Here is a 17,836-nt window from a genome sequence, read left to right as displayed (position 1 = left end):
TGCACGTGTCCAGCTGTGCGGGTGCCGGCGCTGCCCCTGTGGGATTGTTCTGCATGGGTCCCAGTGCAGAGTGGTCCAGCCTGACTGCCCAAGGAGCTGCCAGCCCTCAGTTGGATGGGTGTGGGAGTGGCCCTGTGCTATGGGGCTGGGCAGGTCCTGCCCTGTCTCATGGGGTCGTGTGGGTCGAGCCAGCCAAGTACTCGGGCTGGCTCCAGAATGCTTTGGTGTCTCTGGGAAGAGGAGTGTCACTGTCCCATGTGCATGACTTGCCTTATTTTTGTCCCCAGCTAACGGTACTGCCGACTCCCTCAGCTCCAGCCCAAACATTTCCAGTGCCGCCAGCCCAAAGCTGGAGCCGCCTCCGTCACCACATGCCAACAGGAAAAAGCATCGCAGGAAAAAGAGCACAGGGACAACTCGGCTTGATGGCCCCAGCACGGCAGCAGAAGGTAGGAAGGGTCTGCCTGGGGGCAGCTCTGCTGCTCAGAGGGTCCTGGGTGCTCTCCAGGACTTGGGGCTTGGAGTGCTTCTCATGAGGGGCTCAGTGGTGACCTGGGGCTCAGAGCACTCCTTGTCCCAGCAGCTTGGGCTGGGGCAGGAAAGAGCTACCAGCCTCTCTGATCTGCCCTTCCCTCCATTTCCCACGTGCCTTGCACAACCACCATCATGCCTGTGTGTGCTCAGACAGCCACTGGTAATTAAAATTGCTAACTGTAGCAGCAGACCTGAGAGTACACCATATGGTTAAGGTGTGCTCTCAGACACTTCCCACCACAAGAATGTCATTCCATTGACTTGTAAATTGGCCAGACTTTCATAATTTAGAAGACCTGTGCTAGGCACCTGCCTCAAGCCAAGGGTCTTTTGGAAGAGCTGGTCTGCTTCAGGGGACCAGCCGAAAGGACGTACATTGTTTTCCCGATGTTCAGAATACTGATGGATTTTTTTGTTGAGAAATTCTGGTGTTTGTGGTTGCTGAAGAGGGACCCAAAGCTTGACAGGAAGGCTGCAAGGCACGGGGAAGCATTCTGCTGGGAAAAGACACCAGATTTGTCCAGGTGGAGATGAGCCTGGCAGCCACGTTCTCCAAAGCCTGCATCTGTGATAGCTGCTGGAAAAGTGAGATTTAACTTTATTCTTGGTCATCTTGTCCTACAGCACTCAATAGGCTTCTGTAGTGAACCAAAGCAAAGATGTAAATGAGAGGGAGGAGGTTTCGGTACAAGTGTTTGAAGCTAACAGTTGCTGCAAAACAAACCAGGGAATACTAGTCTGTACCTGAAGGTGCTGCAGCTGTCCTGGCACCTTGCTCTATATTACCTGCCTGCCTGCAGTCCAGCAGCCCAGGTATCCCATAGCAGAGCAGCTCAAGTTCTTGTTCTTGGAATCTTTGCTTTGATGATGTGCAGAGTTGGGCAGCTCTGTTGGGTTTTTTTGCTGTTGTAGTTGTCTCCATCTGAAATGCACAAGCCTAAGACAGGCTTCCCCTCTGTGGTGGTTGATTGAGGAGCCTTGAACATTGTTTGAGTCTGTCATGATAGCAAGAAGCATTGCCTGTATTTGCACTTTGTTCTTAGCTCTGTGTGTGTGTTGCCTCCTCAGACCCACTGTTGCCCTGCCCAAATTGGTTTGCAGTTCTCAACCCAGTGCTTGGCAAAAGGAGAGGCTCATTCTCTGTATGAATAGTGGGGCAGTGAAGGAGGGGATGGTTTTGCACCCCCACATGTGAGACTGAGAAAGCAGGTGCTGAAGTAGTGTGTCCTGCCCTGTTAAAATGCTAAGACAGTTGTAAAGGAGGTCCAAAGCTGAGCTATGTGTGATGATTGGGTTTGTGATGTGGACATGAGGGCTCTCAGCTGACCACAGCAAAGGCCAAGAAGCACAGGACTGATGTGTCAGTGCTTGCAGAGGAGGTCTGGTCCTGCGGCCGCTCAGCGCAGCTCACAGAGTGTGGGAGGTGCAGAGGCTGTGACCTGATGTTACACAGAATGGGATGCCATTTCCTAGTGGAAAAGGGAATTGAATGTGTGTCATCATTTGAGCCTGGCGCAATGCCAGCTCCCCCACGAGAATACCTCCTTCCCTGGCATCCACTGCGAGATGCGATCAGAGACATAGCAAAGCAGGCTCCAACTTGAGGTTGAAAGGGAAAAAAAAACTTTATTAACCTAAACTACAAGAAAAAACACACACCGGACACATAGAACACAAGATGAAAACCTTCCAAATTCTTCCTCCTCCCCCCACCAAATTTCCAATTCCATCACCACCCTTTAGTTAATCGATTCTCAGTTCCTCGAGGAGAGAGGAGTCCCTCTTGCACCACATTCCTTCCATGTCCAGTGCTCTCACCACTGCACATGGATCAGAGCTGCTTCTAGGGTTTTTCATTTTAAGGATGCTTTGTCCAGTTCCAAAGAGAGCACAGTCCCTCTCCTTTTGGGACACCTGTCCCCTCCCAGATTTCACCCCCTGGGGCCAAGGGGTCTCTTGAACAGAGATCATCTTCTTCTTCCTCTTCTTCGAAGCGGAGGGCACCACCACCACCCTCCTCACCCATCGTCTCTGTTCACTCCTCCACATCACTGCACTCTCTTGGCTCTGAGCCATCGCCTCCCCCTAGAATGCAGTCTCTGTGTCACAGGAACACCAGTGGTTCTACTGTGGCTATCCAAGAAAAGTCCAGCCAAACGCCATTCCATCATCTCCTCCCACCTAGGATTCTTCTCAACATCTCTCAGTCTGATCAACTTCAGGAGGAATCAGCATTTGCAAGGTTCCCATCTTCCTCAGACGGGTTAAAAGTCCCAGGCTCTGCCAGTTTGCTCCATGAACTCCCACACCTGGCTGCCCTACCGGGCACCCCCCCCTTCTCCTTCACGCCGGCCGCGCTATCACAGGTGCCAGCTCTGTCTCTCTCTCCCACTCTCCAGGGGGGGAAAAATGGGGAATAGCTGCTCGAAGGCTTGCAATGTTCTCCTCCACCCTTGGGCCCAGGCCTGGCCTACCTCCCTCCGGCCGCATGGCTCCCCTCCCCTCCCCTGCCCAGCTCAGAGCTGGGCAGGGGGGTCTGCTCAGTCCCAAAGTGGAACTCAAAGAGGAAATTCCCCTGGGAGTTCACAGCTTTTAACCCCTGTGTTCTCAGAGGCGTATCCATGCCCTCAGCGGACAAGCCAGGTGCCAATATTAAATCTGAACACCGATTGGCTTGACCACAGCATCACAAAAAACTTCATTTCCTCTCAAACCACGACAATGTGGGAACACTTTTATGAAGCAGTAACACGGACTAACCACTGCTTGAGGTCTTAAAATTTGATTAGTTCCTTTTCAGCAACACATGAGTGCTTGGCAGAATTCCCAGCCCTCTGCTCCCAGATGCACAGGCTGGAGGGCTGTCACCCTTCTCCTTGTGTGCCTGGGACAGGAGTCCTCCAGCAATCCCAGGTTTTCCGATATCTCATAGGGATGTTTTTTCAGACACATGCTTACTCTTTCTGTCCTTCCTGGTTTGGCAGCATCTCTGGAAGGTGGAGTGATGGGGGGGAGGCACGGGGTGAGCATGAGGACGAGTATTTTTGTTGTTTCCTGCACTGGTCCTTAGCTGGGGTGGTGAGCTGGGCAGAGGTCTGTCTTACCTGAAGTGTCTCAGGTTGATAGAGTTAATTTAAAGCCCTATCAGGTGTTTTAGCAATGTAACTTTTTCCTACGATGTGCATCCTCCTGCTGCCAGAACGTCTGGCAGCAGTGCTGGGAGCAGGAGGAGCCCCCACTCTGTGGTCTGCAGTGCTGCTGGTGCCACAGTGCTGGCAGCAGGCAGCTGAGCTGCCCCGGTGCTGCAGCGGGAAGGAGCAATGCGAGCACCACGGGAGGGTGAGGAGAGCACAGCACAGCAGAGGGGGCACCCGTGACCCACAGGCACACTGGCAGCCCATCCTCCACGTCTGCAGCGTGAACCCAGACTGTCCAGGGCCCCGCGTCCTTCTCCAGAGGAGAGCGGGTGCAGCACCTGCCAGCTCAGTGCTGCTGGGGCAGAGCTGGTAGAACCAGCTGCTCCCAGACCTGTGCTGGGGCACCCACAGCTGCTGCAGGGTGAGTGTCTGGCTTTTGGTCAGCTATTGACAAACTGAACTCACATTTCTTTCTTAAAAGAATCTAGTATATTGCAAATTGCATCAGCAGGACCTGCTGCTGTGGGCAGCGTGCATGCCAGCTGAACCATGCTCTGAGTCCATGGGAGCAGCCACTGTTGCTGCACTTAGAGCTTCCCAGCTTGGTTTTAGGCCAGTGCCAGCAGCAATAAGCTGTGTGCCCCATTTTGTCAGGAGGGGGACATCCTCAAGAGAGGACCGTGTGCATCCCTGTGCTCAGTACGAATTATGGAGGTGGGTCACACATCCTTTCCATTCCCCCCGCCATGTGCCTGCTGCACAGCTCCTGCCCTGATACCTTTGTGAGTGACTTGGTTGTTCTCTCTCCTGCTCTGAGCTCTGGGACTGTTCCAAGAACTGATGCAGCTCTGGACACTGCGGCAGCTCATCAGCAAGGCCAGCAGGCCAGGGCAAATGCAGAGGAGTGAGTGACTCTGGGACTGGTGTTCAGGTGGCCACCCATGATGGGTCACTGTCCTGCATACCAAGCAGAGACTGGCAACAAGCACAAGGAGGTGCTGAGCCTCCGCTTGAGGTCCCGTCCCAATGTCTGAATGGTCCAGCTGTGAACCCTGGGCTGAGCATTGCCCCACACCATGGGCATGGCCAGTGGTTTGTGTCATGGACTGGTGTCCATAAGTATGACTAATATCCCCTTGAATCTTTTTTAGCTGCTTTGAACAGTTATGGCAGTTTTTTCAGAACAGGATAATTTGAGTTTTTTGCTTCTGCACAGTCAGCATGGTGAAAGTGTGAAATTGCTGTGCCAGGAGCAGGGCTGTTGGGCCCTGTGGCAGAGGTGCCATCCCTTGTGGCTGAGCTGCTATCCCCTTGTGGTGCTCATCCCTCTGTGGAGGGTTCACTGTCCTGGCAGGAGTGGGGGACAGCCCAGTGAGGAGCCATACTTTCCGTTATCTCACATCAGTGTGGCTGCTGTAGCCTGGTGTGGGGAGTACTGTGGAGGGACCCCCCCAAAACTTCCCACCCACCAGGAGCTGCATGGGGCCCGGCAGGGTGTCAGGCTCAGCCTCTGTCACAGCATCCCTGCGGGCAGGAGCAGCCCTGGGGGTATGTGAGGGAGCAGATTTGGACTGTGCTCAGGCTGCCTGCACCTGCCTCCGCCCGCCCCACGCTGGGGAGCTAGGCACGAGCAGCTCAGGTTAGCATCCTGGGAAAGTTGGTGAGGTCTGGGGATAAATTGCCATCAGTTTATCTCATTTAGGAGGTAATCAGAGGCAGGGACGTGCAGAGCAATTGAATCTTAGTTGTTCTGAAGTATCATAAATCAAACGAGCTGTTGCTTTTTTACATGGGCTCATGTTAAAGAGAGCTCTGTGTCAGGCTGCCAGGGAGCATCCGCAAACTATGGCAGGCGTGGGATTGGGCTGCCGGAGATGTCACCAAACTGGGGAGTGCAGCTCAGGCTGTCAGGGAGCACCCACAGGCTGCCAAACATGTGTCAGGCTGTCAGGGGATGAAGATGCTCATCCCCATGGTGTAGGTGCAGTGTCATCCTGCAAGGACCATCAGGAAAGTCTGCTCTTACCAGAGCCCAGCAAAGCTCTGTGGTCAGGAGTGCCCTGTCCTGCCATGGAGCAGCCCACAGCCCCCCTGCAGGCACACTCCTCTTGGCCTGGACCCTCAGCCCCTGTTCATGCTTCCAGGAGAGCCAAAGAGCCAGCAGACACAGCTGAGGATGGCAGCACCTTTGCGACGCTCCCTGCTCCAGTCTCCCCATGGCTGCCAGAGCTCCGGGGATAATGAACTTCTCATGTGCTTAAAGAGTGATGCAGGGTGCATGGCGAGAAGCTGACAGCCCCTTAATGTGCTTCTCAGTGGCGGCCAAACGACGCGGTTTTGTCTTTGTTTTTTAGTTTTAAAACCCACAGGAAATTGATGGCCAGTAAAGAGTTGTGTTGGGGCGATGTGCGTGATTAATGCCAACTGTCAGGGGCTGTCGAGGCCGATCGTGGCAAGCCAGGAGTGTGAGGCTGAGCCGTGCTCACCAGATTGCTGGGGATTCCAGCTGCTATCGCTCAGCTCCCGCCTGCCCCACACAGCTTGTGTCACCCGCGCACTTCCTTCCACCAAGCCTCTTAATTCAGTGCTAACAAGTCATTCCAGCTCATTATGGACCTTGGAGTTCCCTGCTCAGTCCTGGCGGGAGGGAGGCAGCCTGTGCTGGGCATCTCTGTGGTTCAGCTGGTCCCCTGTCTCCATCAGGTCCCACCCCTTCAGTCTGTGCTTCCTGGGGGACCTTACACAGCTCCGTGTTACCCCTCTGAGAGACCCTCATGTGCGCAGCCCTGACCCTGCCACAAGCCTCTGCTCACACCGTGGAGCCCACGCTGTCTGTGCCCTCCCTCCTGTGACCTGCCTCCCTGATGGCTGCACACACCCCCCGGCCCTTCTGCCACCCCCCAGGCCTCGCCCACTGTGCACACGCTGCACCCCACATTGCATCCTCCCTGCCATGTACACAGAAACGACACTGTTGGGCCCTTACATGACCCCCCTGCACACCCCTGTGTACCTGTGGTGTCCCTTGGGAGCACCTGCTCCTCCTGACACATTGTCCTTCCCCACACATGCCACACACGTTTGGGACCCCACCGTATGCCCCCTTGCACTGCTCAGTGTGCCCCTTCAGGCTCGAGTCCCGTGCTGCTGCCATCCCCCAGCCCCACACCATCCCTGGTGGTCACTGCCAGCTCAGCCTGGGGCACTCTGGGCCCTGGGGGTGCCGGGCCAGCAGCACTGGGGGGCCTCCATAGTGCTGCTCCTGCTGCGCTCTCCTGGTGACTGTCCCCGCGGAGGGCCTGTCCCTGTCGCACTAATACAGGTTGGGAATATTGGGTTTAATGATCTGCAAAATGAGGAGGTAGCGAGCTGACATTTACGAATGGTGCTGCATCCTTCTCTTCCCAGACGCCTGCTAATTTGTTGATATCCCAAACACCTCATAATGATATGGTACAGTCGCAGCTTGCAAACAAGCACCCGAGGCCAGCGGCTGCCGGCTGCCCTGCTCCAGGACCCTTCTCACAGGCTTGGCAGCCAGAGAGCAGAGCTGCGGGCCACGGTCTCCCTGCAGGTCTGACAAGACCTGCCCTGGGTCCTGCTGTGTGCCCCACATGCTGGAGGCGTCCCCCCACCTCCTCCCTGCGTGACTACCCACTCTCCAGGATCTCTGGAGGCACTTCTACTGTGCCAGCACAGAGCGATAGAAGGGATGGGAGTGGGAGAAGGATGGCATGCAGGGAGAGGCTGGATGTGACTGAGAGATGGTGGAGAGCAGAGGTGACAGAGGAAACTTCTGCTTCAGGGGTGGGGCTCAGTGCCAGCTTTGCTTCCTGTGTTGCTGATGTTGAGTGGAATCCTGTTCCTCTCTGCTAGACCTGCCAGGATGCAGAGAAGGTTTCCTGCACTATCCTGCACCCATCTACTTAGGAAGGAGCTAGCTGGGAAGCTGTCTGGCATGGAAGGCTCTCTGCCCGGTGTGCTGGGATGGAGATGCTCCTGCCATCCCCTGTGCTGAATTCCCCCTTCCCATGAGGGAAGAAAGTGCTGCCCTGGGCCTTTGGGTTGGTGTGGGGGAGCTCTGTCCATTGCCCTGTGTAGAGAGGGAATTGCTGTGCCATGTCCAAATGCTGGGAGCACAGTCCTGCTGCACTTGGTGGAGACCAGAGGGACATTGCTCCGTCCTCTGTCCTCACAGAGCTGCTTCGTATCCTGGTGCTTCTGGGACAGGGGAGCAGCCACCCTTATTGCTGCCTGTGCTCTGAGGGTGCTGCCCCAACCTGTGTGGGGGCATCTCAGGTAGGGGTGAGGCATAGTGTCAGCCTGTCTCACTGCACCTCCCTGGGGCAGCACGCTGCCTGGATGCACCCCACGGAGAAGCAGGGTGTATGTAGGAATGGAGGTGGGAAGTACTGCTCCCGTGGCTCCAGGCCAGGGTCCTTACGGGAGGCTCTTTGGGCTGGGCACCAGTGCAGGGTGTAGCCAGAGCCCTTTGCAGAGCAGGACCAAGCTTTGCCCCAGCCCTGTATTGAAGCTGAGGCATTTTTAGCTCCCCAGTGTACCCCTTGTGCTCAGAGCTGTACTTCCCCACACTCAGAGCCCTTAGAGGGGGGGCTTGGCATGAGCTGTGAAGGCAGCACTCTGTGTCACTGCTGCTCCCCTCCTTTTCCTCTCTGGCATCCCATGGGTGTCAGTGGGACACGCTGTTTGACTGGGCACCCTTGCCCCCAGGGCTGCCTTCAGCAGTAGGTGCAAGCTCCCTTACATCTTGGTGGGCACTTCATACCCTTCTGCTGTCCCTTTGGTCTCACACAGGATTTCTCCATTCCTCATTCTTGGCAGCCCCGTGGTGCTTCCCCCTAGAGCTGGGTCGTTGGCAGAGGGAGAGTGACTGCCCTGGGCTGCTTCTCTCCCTGCAGGCCCTGCCCGTGGTCTTGGCTGCTGCTGGGCTCTGGGTGCCACGTAGCCCTGCTGTCCCAGCCATGCCCTCCCTAATCCTGCTCCTGTTCAGAGCCCTCATTCCATGGCAGTATTGGAAGGGGGGTCATGGGGTTAACACCCATTAGCAGAGCCGGCTCACACCACTCTTCTCAGCAGCTCTTCACGGAGCTCAGTCTTTAAAACATCATCAAAAAATCATCAAGAGAGAGAGAGGCAGCGCATTCATTTCCACTGCCCACTAATTCTAATGGACCTGGTGTAATGGGCTCCCACCAGCACACTGGGGCAGCCACAGGGCTGGGGGCCGGGCTCTGCCATCTGCCCCCAGGTAGCTGCTCACTCGGAGGCAACTGGGAAGGGCTCCCCGCTCCTCTAGGAGTGACTTCCTCTGAGGTCTGAGCCCTGTCAAGCTGGAGCTGGCAAGCTCTTCTCTGGCCTCTCAGAAGGAGCTTGTGCCCATGTGAGGGGCAGGGGAGGGAGTTCTGCCAGTTCTGCTTCAGCAGAGGTAGTCTAAACCCTTCTGCTTATATCATCTGCTTGGTGCCTCCCTCTCATCTGACCAGAAATAGCCCTGCCGCATTGGAAACCTGTACCTCTCCCCAGAAGAAGCTGAGAATACCCAGTGCTTTCCCTAAAACTACTGCTTGATTCAACTTGTATAGGTGCCTTGAGGAGCTCAGGAACTGGTCCTAGACCATCCCAGAAGGTGGGTGTGCACAGTGTTCGAAGCTGCTGCAAGTCCTTGATTCCCTTCCCAGCTCTGCTGGTCCTCACATGTGAATCCAGGGTGTGACCCTGCAGGGCCACGCTCTTCTGTCGTAGTATGCTGTGCTGAGGCCTCCACAGAGATCAGCTCCGTAGTGCTGTCCTGCTCTGTGAGGTGGGGAATCGGCCACAGCACAGCAGAAAAGCTGTGGTCCTTTGTTAGCTCTTCCCGGGCTCCGAGAGCAACGGGGCCTTTGTTTGGCATGAAGCTGGAATCCAGGAGGCACAAAGAAGGAAGGGAACATAGGTCCTGCGTCTTGCAGAGCTGGCGCCAGGGCTTTGGTTGGACTGGGACTGCTCCCAGGGCTGGGACTGGGCAGCCCCAGAACTCTGGGATGTCCCTCAGCTGTGACAGTAGGAAAGTCCATCCAAGTCAGGTTGGAGTCCCAGAAATTTCTCACCCAGAAGGAGGCAACCTCCTGTCCTACTGTGAATGTCCTGAATAGAGTGCTGGGAGCCACATAGAGCACCCTGCCCCAGCGTGGTGCCTCAAGGAGCAGCAATGACCCCCACACCAGAGCCCTGGGCAGGCAGGGCTGATGTTTTCTTCCCAGGAAGGCTGGGGCTGAGATTCCTGCCTGCCTGCTTGGTGGGGAGGTGCTAGGCAAACAGGAAACAGGAACAGGGAAGATGGAGCCTTATGAGCCCACAGCAGGAACCCTCCCTGTGTCCTGCTGACCATGATGTCCTTGTCCTGCTGTGCAGGAGTGGCTTGGCAGCGGGGAGGAGGACTCTAAGTGCACCCAGTGCTTCCCCAGTCCAGGCAGCTGGCTTGGGCTCAGCAACACAGCAGCAGCAGCAGCCTCAGGTGGCTCAGACCAAGGCAGGATGAGGTTTGAGAACAGGGCCTGTTGTGATGTGTCAGGGTCCCCCAGGAGCACTGTCTGCAGATGCTCCCCGCAGCACTTGGGCAGCCTCTGCCCCCGGGAGCTGCTGCTCATTCCTTCCTGGCTGGTAGTGCTCAGGTCCTGGCTCTCCTGCAGTCTGGGGGCTCCCTGCCTGTGCCAGGCTCTGGCAGCACTCACAGAGGCTGGTGCCAGCAAGCAAAGGAGGCAATGCCTGTTAGCCTGGCTGTTGCCTGGTTATTTCTTCTCCCAGTATTCACAGGCTGGCAGCTCTATATTTTCCAAGAATCTTGTCCTTGAGCTGGGACTTGATGTCTGTGGGGTCTCTCCTGCAGCTGAGAGCTGGAGGAAAGTGTTGGATGAGTGGGATATCCCAGTTACACCTGTGCATCACAGAGGGGAGAGTCCAGCAGCGTGGCTAACTACCCCCTCCCTGCAGTCTGTCATCCTCCTGAGGGCTCAGTCTCTCATTGCAGCAGGACACATGCAGTTGCAGACATCTTTCCTCAGAGGAGGAGTCCCAGGCTGATTTAGTGTGAAATGAGTAAAAGAGCCTTGTCTTCATATCTGGGAAGGGCAGGCCAGGAGAAGCCCTCATGCTGGAGTCATCCCCAGGCTCTGATGGTGTGGAGACCCAGCCTTGTGCTCCTGCAGCAGCTCACGAGCACTGGTGGTCTCCAGGCCTGGTGCTTGTCAGTGCAGGTGCTGACCACGAGCCTGGGAGCAAGGCCTGTGCACTCCCATCATGCCCAACAGACCTGGCTCTCCTAAGGAGGCTTCCCAAGGCTGCACCGTGTTCTGGGGATGTTCATGCACACAGCCTGGCTTAGATGGGCCCAGGAGGCCCCGCAGTAGCTGAGGGTGGCCATGCCCTTGGTGGGACACAGCTAGGGGCCTCTGCAGCCATTCACTGTGGGCTGTGCAGCTGCTCGGTCCCTGCCTTTCTGCTGCTTCCCTCTGCAGTGAGAGCCTTCTGTGCTGCAGAGAAGTCAGAGAGAGGAGGGGGACCTCCCTCAAACTCCTCCAGACTCCCCTGCTCACCTCCCCACATCATGGCTGGTGTGCACAGACTCTGCCAGGCTTGAGGCCAGTGCAGCTCTGCCTTGATGTGGCCCAGAGGCCCCTTGGCCTCCGTGCTGTCTCTAGAGCTGAGCAGTTGACTCCCTGCTTTTAATAGAGAGCTGGGAAGGCACATTATGGAGATGAGGGTGTTATTTGCATAACGCTAATTAGGTAATTACAAATCATTTTGCTATGAGCTGAAGCGTGTGCTGTGACATAACGTTTATTAGTCATTCCATTCAGGCCCCGCTTAGTTAAGTCATTTACTGCACTAACTACTGAAGTTGGCAATAAAAGGTAAATGCTGGTGCTGGGTGCGAGGCTGACATGACGCCCCATGAACTGTGCCTGTGGGGGGCCGTGTGAGGCAAAGCCAGGCTGGCAGGTGTTAGCAGGGCAGAACACCTTGTATGCCTTGGTGAGGAGCTGCCTCTGAGCCCGCTGCATGGGCTCCTCTTCCTGGCCTCAGTCACTCTGTGCACAGGGCCCGTCCAGGGCGGGCACTGAGCCCTGGCACTGGGGCTGTCTGCAGGCACTGGCCCTGTGGAGGAGCTGATTCCACTGCTCCAGAGGATGGCAGCTTTCTCTGAGGGTGGGACACAGGGCAGGGAGAGCTCTACAAGCCAGTGGAGCTGTGAGGGGCAGAGGGAGGGAGGAGGGAGGACTGGCACAGAGCTCTGATTCTTCTCTGCAGGAGGAGACAGGGACTTGCCTGTCCCAGCCTCCTGGGCTCTGCTGCTGCCTCAGCCCTGCCATATGGGGATGGCAGGATCTGTCCCATGGCAGACCCCCTCCTTCCCAGTCCCATGTTAGGCACACCTTTCTCTTCCAGAACCAGATGAGCCATTTGAGTTCATTATCGTGTCACTGACGGGCCAGACGTGGCTCTTTGAAGCCTCAACATCAGAGGAGCGAGAGCTCTGGGTGCAGGCCATTGAGAGCCAGATCCTGGCCAGCCTGCAGGGCTGTGAGAGCAGCAAAAACAAGGTAAGAGGTCTTGGCCAACTTCTGTTCTATCTTCTCTAGCATCTGCTTTGCCACATTCCTCCATGTCCCCATGTCCCACGCTTGCCTGTCTGTCCATGCTGAATCCTGTGGGATCCCTCTCCTCCCAGTGGGAGTTCAGTCCTGTCCTTGGGACTGTGCAGTTCCCCCAGGTTTCTTGTCACCTCTTCCCTGTCTGGCTCTGGCCCCACAGAGTACTCTGCATCCCATGTGGCTGGATCCTGCACGGATCATTCCCTCCCTGGACATTTCTGCCTTTTCTCCCCACTTTGGCCCGCTGTCCCCTGCTCCTCTGGCACTCCAGACCCTGTTGTCAGAGCCCCCATGCTGGCCAGCCTGTTGGAGCGTGGTGTGGCATGGCAGGAGGGGTGCAGGGTGCAGGTAGGGTGGCTGCCCTGCAGTGAAGGGCCTTGTGGGGTTCTTTGCAGGCTCGGCTGGGCAGCCAGGGCGACGCGCAGGCCATGCAGGCCGTCCGCACCGCGCGGGGAAACAGCTTCTGCGTGGACTGCGACGCACCCAGTAAGAGATGATACGCTGGGTGGGGGGCTCACTCAGGAGGGGAGGGGAGGGGGCTCCAGCCACCCAGGCACCCCCTCTCTCAGCCCAGAGAGACCTCTCTGTGTGTCTGTCCTGCCCTCTCCTGCAGTGGACCTGCTCCTCGGGGTGGGGTACAGCCCGCACTGCCACACTGGCCTGAGGGCCTGGCCTGTCCCAGGACACTGAGATGGGAAGGGCTCTGCTGGGCAGGTGCCTGCAGATATGAGCCTGAGCCGCAGGAGACAGGCTGCTGAGTCTGGGCAGGTTATTAACTCTCCCCCACTGATCCTGCTGCCCTCAGATCCGGACTGGGCCAGTCTGAACCTGGGTGCTCTCATGTGCATCGAGTGCTCCGGGATCCACCGCAACCTGGGCACCCACCTGTCCCGTGTGCGCTCCCTGGACCTGGATGACTGGCCTAGCGAGCTTCTTATGGTCATGACTGCCATCGGCAACGCCCTTGCAAACGCTGTCTGGGAGGGAATGGTGGAGGGCTACCCCAAGCCCACACCTGAGAGCAGTCGGTAAGGGAGGTGGTGAACCCCAGAGATGCTTCTTGGGAAACGCACAGGAGGGCTGGGTGGCACTGCAGGGGTTGGGAGCAGCCATTGGGGCAGGCAGGATTCCTCAAGATGCCCCAGTGCTGGGGCTCCTGCCTGCCCAAGGCACTGGACACCGTTTCCTGCCACCCTGGCGGGGCAGTGGGGCTGCACGGCAGCCGCAACCGTGCCGTGACTCCGAGAGCTGAGGCTGGCTGCGAAGCCGAAGGGGTTAACAGAGATGGCTTGGCAGCGTGGTGCGGGTCCCCAGGGCCTGTCCCTTTCAGCCCTTGTCTGTCCCGATCGCAGCCGCTCTCCTGTCACTCAGGCCGACAAGAGCCCATTCTGCGCTTATCAGCGGCGGGGCGCGGGTCAGGCCCGCCGGCAGCGCGCATGCGCGGCGCGCCATTGATGGCCGCCCGCCAGCCGCAGATGGAGAGAATGGCAGCAGATAGCGGGGCACGGCGCGCATCGATCCGCCGCCCCGGCGGGACGGACGCGGACACAGCCTTTGTCTGCACCAGGCGGGATGGCGGCAGCGATAAGGTGCCTCCCGTGGCACTGGGCTGGCGTGTGCAGCGCTGGCCTTTTCCTGCCTCTGGCCATGGCCCGCGCACAGGCCTGGGGCAGGGACGGTCCCCGAGCTGCCCCCACACGGGCCCACAGCACCGGGGGTGAGGGTCTGCAGCCTGAGCTGCACAGGGACAGCTGCGGGGGCTGGCTGCAGGACACTGCTGCTGCTGTGCAGGCATGACTGTAAGCACACGGTGTCCGGTGTCCGTAGGGAGCTGAAGGAGGGGCAATGAATAGAGCAGGTGTCAGGAAGGTGTCCAGAGTAGGATGACAGAGCTTCGGTGGCAGCTGTGGGCACAGGGGCACGGCAGGGGCTATGCAGGGGCTATCTGGGCACGACATGTTCACTGCTCACACGAGTATGTTCACATGGCAGTGCTGATGCTCGTGTCCTTTAGTGCATGGGGCCCAGGCAAATTGTCTCAACTGTGATTGTGACAATGTCCTGTCTGGCAGGGAGGAGAAGGAGCGCTGGATCCGGGCTAAGTATGAGCAGAAGCTCTTTCTGGCCCCACTGCCCCAGTCGGACATCCCGCTGGGGCAGCAGCTGCTGCGGGCCGTGGTGGAGGATGACCTGCGGCTCGTTGTGACACTCCTGGCCCATGGCACCAAGGAGGAAGTGAACGAGACCTACGGAGATGGAGACGGGCGCACAGCACTGCATCTCTCTTGTGCAATGGCCAATGTGGTCTTCACACAGCTGCTCATCTGGGTAAGACAGAACCTGCACCTCCACCGCAGTGCTTCTGGTGCTATCCTGGTGCTTCCCCACCTCCCTGCTACCTTTATCCATCCTGCTTCCATGGGTTCCTCCACATGCCCACCGGCACTGACCTGCCCACCCTCCCACTCTCTGCCCGCTGCCATGCCCCTGGGCACACGGTTCCCAGGTAGCACTGACCAGCTGCTTGTCTCCTACACAGTATGGAGTGGATGTGAAGAGCCGGGACGCTCGGGGCCTGACCCCTCTGGCCTACGCCCGGCGGGCGGGCAGCCAGGAGTGCATCGACATTCTGCTGCAGCACGGCTGCCCCAGCGACAGCGCCGCCACGCTGACCCCCAGCCTGCCCCGCCGCAACGCCAACGCCAACAACAACGCTGCGCCCGCGGAGCTCAGTGCTGGCCCTGGCACGGGCTAGCCCGGCACAGCCTCTGCTCCTTGTGCCCGTGGAGCTCAGCACCGGCTCCGGCACGGGCTAGCCCGGCACAGCCTCTGCTCGCTGTGCCTGTGGAGCTCAGCCCTGGCACAGGCTAGCCCGGCACAGCCTCTGCTCGCTGTGCCTGTGGAGCTCAGCCCTGGCACGGGCTAGCCTGGCACAGCCTCTGCTCGCTGTGCCTGTGGAGCTCAGCCCTGGCACGGGCTAGCCCGGCACAGCCTCTGCTCGCTGTGCCTGTGGAGCTCAGCCCTGGCACGGGCTAGCCTGGCACAGCCTCTGCTCGCTGTGCCTGTGGAGCTCAGCCCTGGCACGGGCTAGCCTGGCACAGCCTCTGCTCGCTGTGCCTGTGGAGCTCAGCCCTGGCACGGGCTAGCCCGGCGTGGCCCTCTGCTCACCGCGCCCGTGGAGCTGAGTGCCAGCCGCGTCACAGGCTAGCCCGGCACGGGCCTCTGCTCATTGCACCCGTGCAGCTCAGCCCTGGCACGGGCTAGCCTGGCACGGCCCTCTGCTCATGCACAACTGCCCTCCGGCCCTGCCACAGAGCAGGGCCGCAGGAGCAGTGCTGAGAGCCGCACAGACGGGCCCCACGGTACCTGCCCCCAGCAGAACCCCTGCTCCAGCCAGGAGGAGGCTGGGAGCCAGCTGGGAGTCAGATCCTGCTCCTCTGCGCTGGTTCTGGCCAGCTCTGGCTGTGTAGCTGTGCAGACCCAGTGCTGGCAGCTTGTGAGGGGCTTCTGCACAATCACTGGGGTGGCTCCAGGGCACACTGCTCTCGTGACCGGTACATGGATGGGGAGGCAGTGTCTCCTGCTCCCCCCACACATCTGTAGATAAAGCAGGGGCTGGGGGCAGCCCAGCCAGTGTGTGGCCTCCCCTGCACAGCAGCCCCAGGGAGGCTGATGGCTGTGCCTGCTCCCTCAGGGAGGTCAGTGTAGTCTCTCCCCTCCTGCTCTCCCTCCGTGTTCGCCTTGCCACACCCCCAGTGCAGTGGTGAGGTGGGGGGCAGCAGGAGGTGCTTGTTTCGCCATTGCCCCCCCCCCCCATGCTCCTCTGCTTCTGGCCAGTGCAGGAGGGCTGCTCGCACCCATACTGCTCCCCGTGTGCTGATGCAAGGGTGCACCTCCCCAGCACTGCCCCTGGACAAAGGCCTCCCCAGCCTCCCTGCTGAACTAGAGGGGGAAGAGGATGGTCACCTCGGGATCCCCAGCTCTGTCTGTCTGTCTGTAGAGTCACTGTCCTTCCAGGTTAAAGCTCCAAGCTATACACAGTGTCTCCATCAGAGCCTCCTGCTGGCTCCCGCTGCTGCCCAGGTGGGGCTGGTCTCCAGCTGAGCAAGAGGAGAGGAGAGGAGCATCTCTCTTTGCATTGGGGTCAAGCCTCTAGCTAACTGCTGGAACCTCAAGGCTTTGGACACTGCTATGGAATGTCTCTGTCACTTGTGTATAAAATGTACATTGGAAATATTTATATGGACACTCTGTATATACGGTTTCTTTTCCATAAGTTGCCCTGTGTGTGTTATCTGCAGCCAAGGAGATAAAGGCCAATAAAGCAACCCACCTCCTGCCAGGCCAGTGTCGCAGTGTGCTGCCTTTGGGACCTCCAACACAGCCCTGGTTTGCAGCTGGGTCTGGTGACTCTCCAGCCCACACTGAGAAACGTTCAGCCTCTTCTCCTCCAGCTCAGGCTCTGATAACAGCAGTCCTGTGCCAAGCCAGGCTCCTGGGACACTGAGGTTGGAGGGGAGATGTGCCAGCCAGGGGCACCGAGGGACAATGCCAGAACATGGTCCCAGAGGAATGCACAGCTCTTGTGGGATGGGAGATGGTCACAGCAGAGGGCTGTGCTGGAAAGGGGACATGCAGGGCAGGGGGCTGGGCCAGCTGGTCCCTGTGCACAGGACAGCAATGTGGAGCTGGGCTGGGGAAGGCAGACATGGGCAGGGAGTGATGGGCTGCCACAACGAGCCAGGAGTGAAGGCTGCGGGACCATCAAGTCCCAAGGCACAGGCAGACCCTGAGCAGCGAGGGGAGCCATGTGTCTGCCCTGCCAGCCCTGCCTTCGCCTGCTTCTCATAGCTGTGGGCAGAGCAGGGCCCCAGCGCTGGCAGTTCCGGGCTGGCTGCCCCCAGGCCACACCACAAACAGCACTTTGGGGCTCCAGTGTCTCTGTGCTGTTATGGGTCCAGGCTCTGCTGCACGGGGAGCGGGCACAGACCTTGGGCCCCAAGCCTGTGTGGAAGTGCTGCAAGGAAGGGAGGTGCCAGGACACCCCCAGCTGCCACAGGTACCCTCAGATGTCCCTGCCACACCCCTGCCTCCTCCTTGTGCTGCCCCGTGACAGAGGGCTGCCTTGCTGGGGCTGCAGTCAGTGGCCCCAGCCCCTCCACTCCTTCATGTTCTAGCTGTGTGTGCCCATGTTGACATCCTCATCCTGGTCCCGGTCCCAGTTCCAGTCCGGCCCCTGCACCTATGCCACCCCTCACTGCCATCCCCTCGTGGTGCCCGTGGGTGCCCCCACACCGGCCCTGGCCCAAGCCCAGTGCTGGGTTTGGTTAATTTCCTGGCGACTGCATTAACGGGAATGGAAGCCGAGGGACGGCAGCTCCTCTGGGGCCCATTAATCATCCCCCTCAGACAAGCTGCCTTGATTACAAGTGGCAAGAAATTCATTAGGGCTGCGGCTCTGACAACTTTTATCTGCGCGGCTGGATCTGACTCATTAGGCAGCCAAATTAAAGC

General features: G+C 58.5%; 1 protein-coding gene across 2 annotated transcripts in view; it reads left to right on the top strand.

Annotated features, from left to right (window-relative positions):
• The window catches only part of AGAP3 (ArfGAP with GTPase domain, ankyrin repeat and PH domain 3), a 115,493-nt gene extending 98,829 nt beyond the window's left edge, over positions 1 to 16,664 (top strand). For both annotated transcript variants that reach the window (XM_050970913.1, XM_030228887.2), the window contains exons 13-18: positions 288 to 449; positions 12,117 to 12,271; positions 12,718 to 12,808; positions 13,128 to 13,350; positions 14,395 to 14,650; positions 14,862 to 16,664. In XM_050970913.1, coding sequence (XP_050826870.1) covers positions 288 to 449; positions 12,117 to 12,271; positions 12,718 to 12,808; positions 13,128 to 13,350; positions 14,395 to 14,650; positions 14,862 to 15,077 — 1,103 coding nt within the window. In that variant the 3' untranslated portion in view covers positions 15,078 to 16,664. The remainder of the gene's footprint in view (positions 1 to 287; positions 450 to 12,116; positions 12,272 to 12,717; positions 12,809 to 13,127; positions 13,351 to 14,394; positions 14,651 to 14,861) is intronic.
• Positions 16,665 to 17,836: the final 1,172 nt, after the last annotated feature.

The sequence above is a fragment of the Serinus canaria genome, chromosome 2 (genome assembly GCF_022539315.1).
Source record: "Serinus canaria isolate serCan28SL12 chromosome 2, serCan2020, whole genome shotgun sequence".
Taxonomy (NCBI): Eukaryota; Metazoa; Chordata; class Aves; order Passeriformes; family Fringillidae; genus Serinus; species Serinus canaria.
This window is presented reverse-complemented; position numbering and strand designations above follow the sequence as displayed.